This window comes from Echinops telfairi, unplaced genomic scaffold, assembly GCF_000313985.2.
Source record: "Echinops telfairi isolate 266 unplaced genomic scaffold, ASM31398v2 ScPeMD7_7458;HRSCAF=8496, whole genome shotgun sequence".
NCBI lineage: Eukaryota > Metazoa > Chordata > Mammalia > Afrosoricida > Tenrecidae > Echinops > Echinops telfairi.
The window spans coordinates 32,500,183-32,502,129 of NW_022111358.1; the positions used below are offsets into that span (position 1 = coordinate 32,500,183).

At 54.1% G+C, this 1,947-nt stretch overlaps 1 protein-coding gene across 1 annotated transcript in view; it reads right to left on the minus strand.

The window, feature by feature from the left end:
- LYZL6 (lysozyme like 6) overlaps positions 1 to 1,947 on the minus strand; it is a 4,803-nt gene that overhangs the window by 865 nt on the left and 1,991 nt on the right. Inside the window, exons 2-3 of the mRNA XM_004707238.2 lie at positions 1,435 to 1,593; positions 558 to 636 (exon numbers count right to left, since the gene is read on the minus strand). Coding sequence (XP_004707295.1) covers positions 558 to 636; positions 1,435 to 1,593 — 238 coding nt within the window. The remainder of the gene's footprint in view (positions 1 to 557; positions 637 to 1,434; positions 1,594 to 1,947) is intronic.

Consider the following 1,947-nt stretch of genomic DNA (forward strand, 5'->3'; position numbering starts at 1 on the left):
TAGGATGGTGTTACCTAGCTCCTCCCATGGCTGAAGCTGATTGGACCGCAGGAAGACACCTGATCCAAATGATACCAATCGGATTTTTTATCCCAGGAACTTGGCTTGGGTGGTAGCCTAGTTACTAAATGGGTGCCTAGAATTTAAGCCTATCTATAAGCTTGGGGCAGCCTCCCCGTCATGTGCCTTGGGGAGCAGAGAGACTTGTGGAGAGCTGACTAAGGCCCGGCTGCACCCAGCGATTGGACTCTGGGGTACATTTCTCATCCTCATAGAATACATTTCTCTCAGCTAACTCTTGTTGTTTTCTGTCACTGTAACCAGGAGTCTTGTTAATTGCCTACTAGGGGAAAAAATGGGATCCCAGGGCTTCTGGGTTGGGCTTCCAGGTCCCTCACCCTTCAGCACAGTTTTCTAAATGCTGACAGGGAGCACAGCAGCCCCAGCTGGCCCACGACCTTCTCTCTGTCGGCCCCCTTCCACCACCACCCCACCCACCCACCCCCGTTCTTGGAGGCTATCTGCCCGCTCGCTCAGCCCCACAGCAGCCTGCTCACCAGTTGTTCAACCCACTTTCTCCAGACACAATCTTTTTCGCACAGTTGGCAGTTGACAGGAGGTCTGGGTTCAGCAGCTCTGAAAGGGGAGAGGGGAGACCGTGAGGGCACAGAGGGCCGTCCCCAAAGCAGAGATGACGGAAGCGGGTCCTCCCTCATGGCAGATGCCACCCCACATGGCTGCTGGAGGTCAGGGCTGAAGAATGTGTGGGTGGGGGCCCACCAGGGCTGAGATGCGGGTCTGTTCACCCCCTTACATCCTAGCCCGGCAGACGGCAGTTCCCCCAGGTTGTGTCTCTAGGGAGAGGAAATGCCAACACAAGCAGCACAGGGACCTGCTGCGGGGCTGTCCTGGAGGGGATCCCAGGAACATCAGCAGGAGGAAGTCAGGGGCCAAATCATGGACTCTGAGAAGCTGCCTGGATCACCTTACAGGTGGGGCGTTTGCACTGGCCTTTGGTCAGGTTATGAGCCAAAGACAGTGGTACCCAGTGGTTGGAGCCAATGCTTCAAGGCCACCAGTCTAGCAGTCAGTCAGTCTGGGTACTCTCTGGGAACCCGCTTTGTTCATCTGTAAAGTAGGGATCATAACAGCTCCCGTTGCACGGAAAGTTGGTAGGATGGAGAGAGCTGGACCTTGGGACGAGGCAGCTCTCGATAAGGGTTGACCGTGGTCACGTCTCTCTTCCTCCTCTGGCTATGCAGAGCCGTTGTGGCCCCTGCTTGAAGACTTGACGAATCTCCTAACTGGATGGACATTCCCTGATTTCTTAAGCTGCCCCCTTGAGGTCTCCCCAGGCTACGGTGTGAGATCCTGTGAATATAAACTAGTGCTCCCCACCCCCTGCTTTCCCACCACCACCACCCCTGGCCAGACCTGTACAGTCCATTTGGCAAAGGTTTTCCGAGTGACTCAGGTAATCATTACACCAGTAGTGACTGTTGATCTGGAAGACACCATAATCAAAGCTGCCATCTGCATTTTCATTTATCTTGGATGTGTTGAACTTGCTTTCCACAAAAGCCAGGCACAGCCCTGATATTGGGGAGAAGGGGTCATGATTCAGAGACAAGGACTCAGAAGAAGGAGCCAGGTTCAAAAGGGCTAGACAGAAACACCCACTGGCCTTTCTTCCCATCCTTGCTCCCGTCTACCCATCCATCTCCCAACTCAACAAGACAACACTCATCCATCTGTCCATCCACGCTTTCTTGACTCAGTGAGCACCTGCCACATGCCAGGAACTGTATAAAGCCCAGGGAGGGGGTACTAAACTGGGCCAAACATTGATTCTGCCCTCCAGGGTCAAGTACAAGACAAGCTATTAGAGGAGAAAACAATGGGACTGATGGTTCCGGGGGAGACATGGGAGAGGGGGAGATGGGGGAA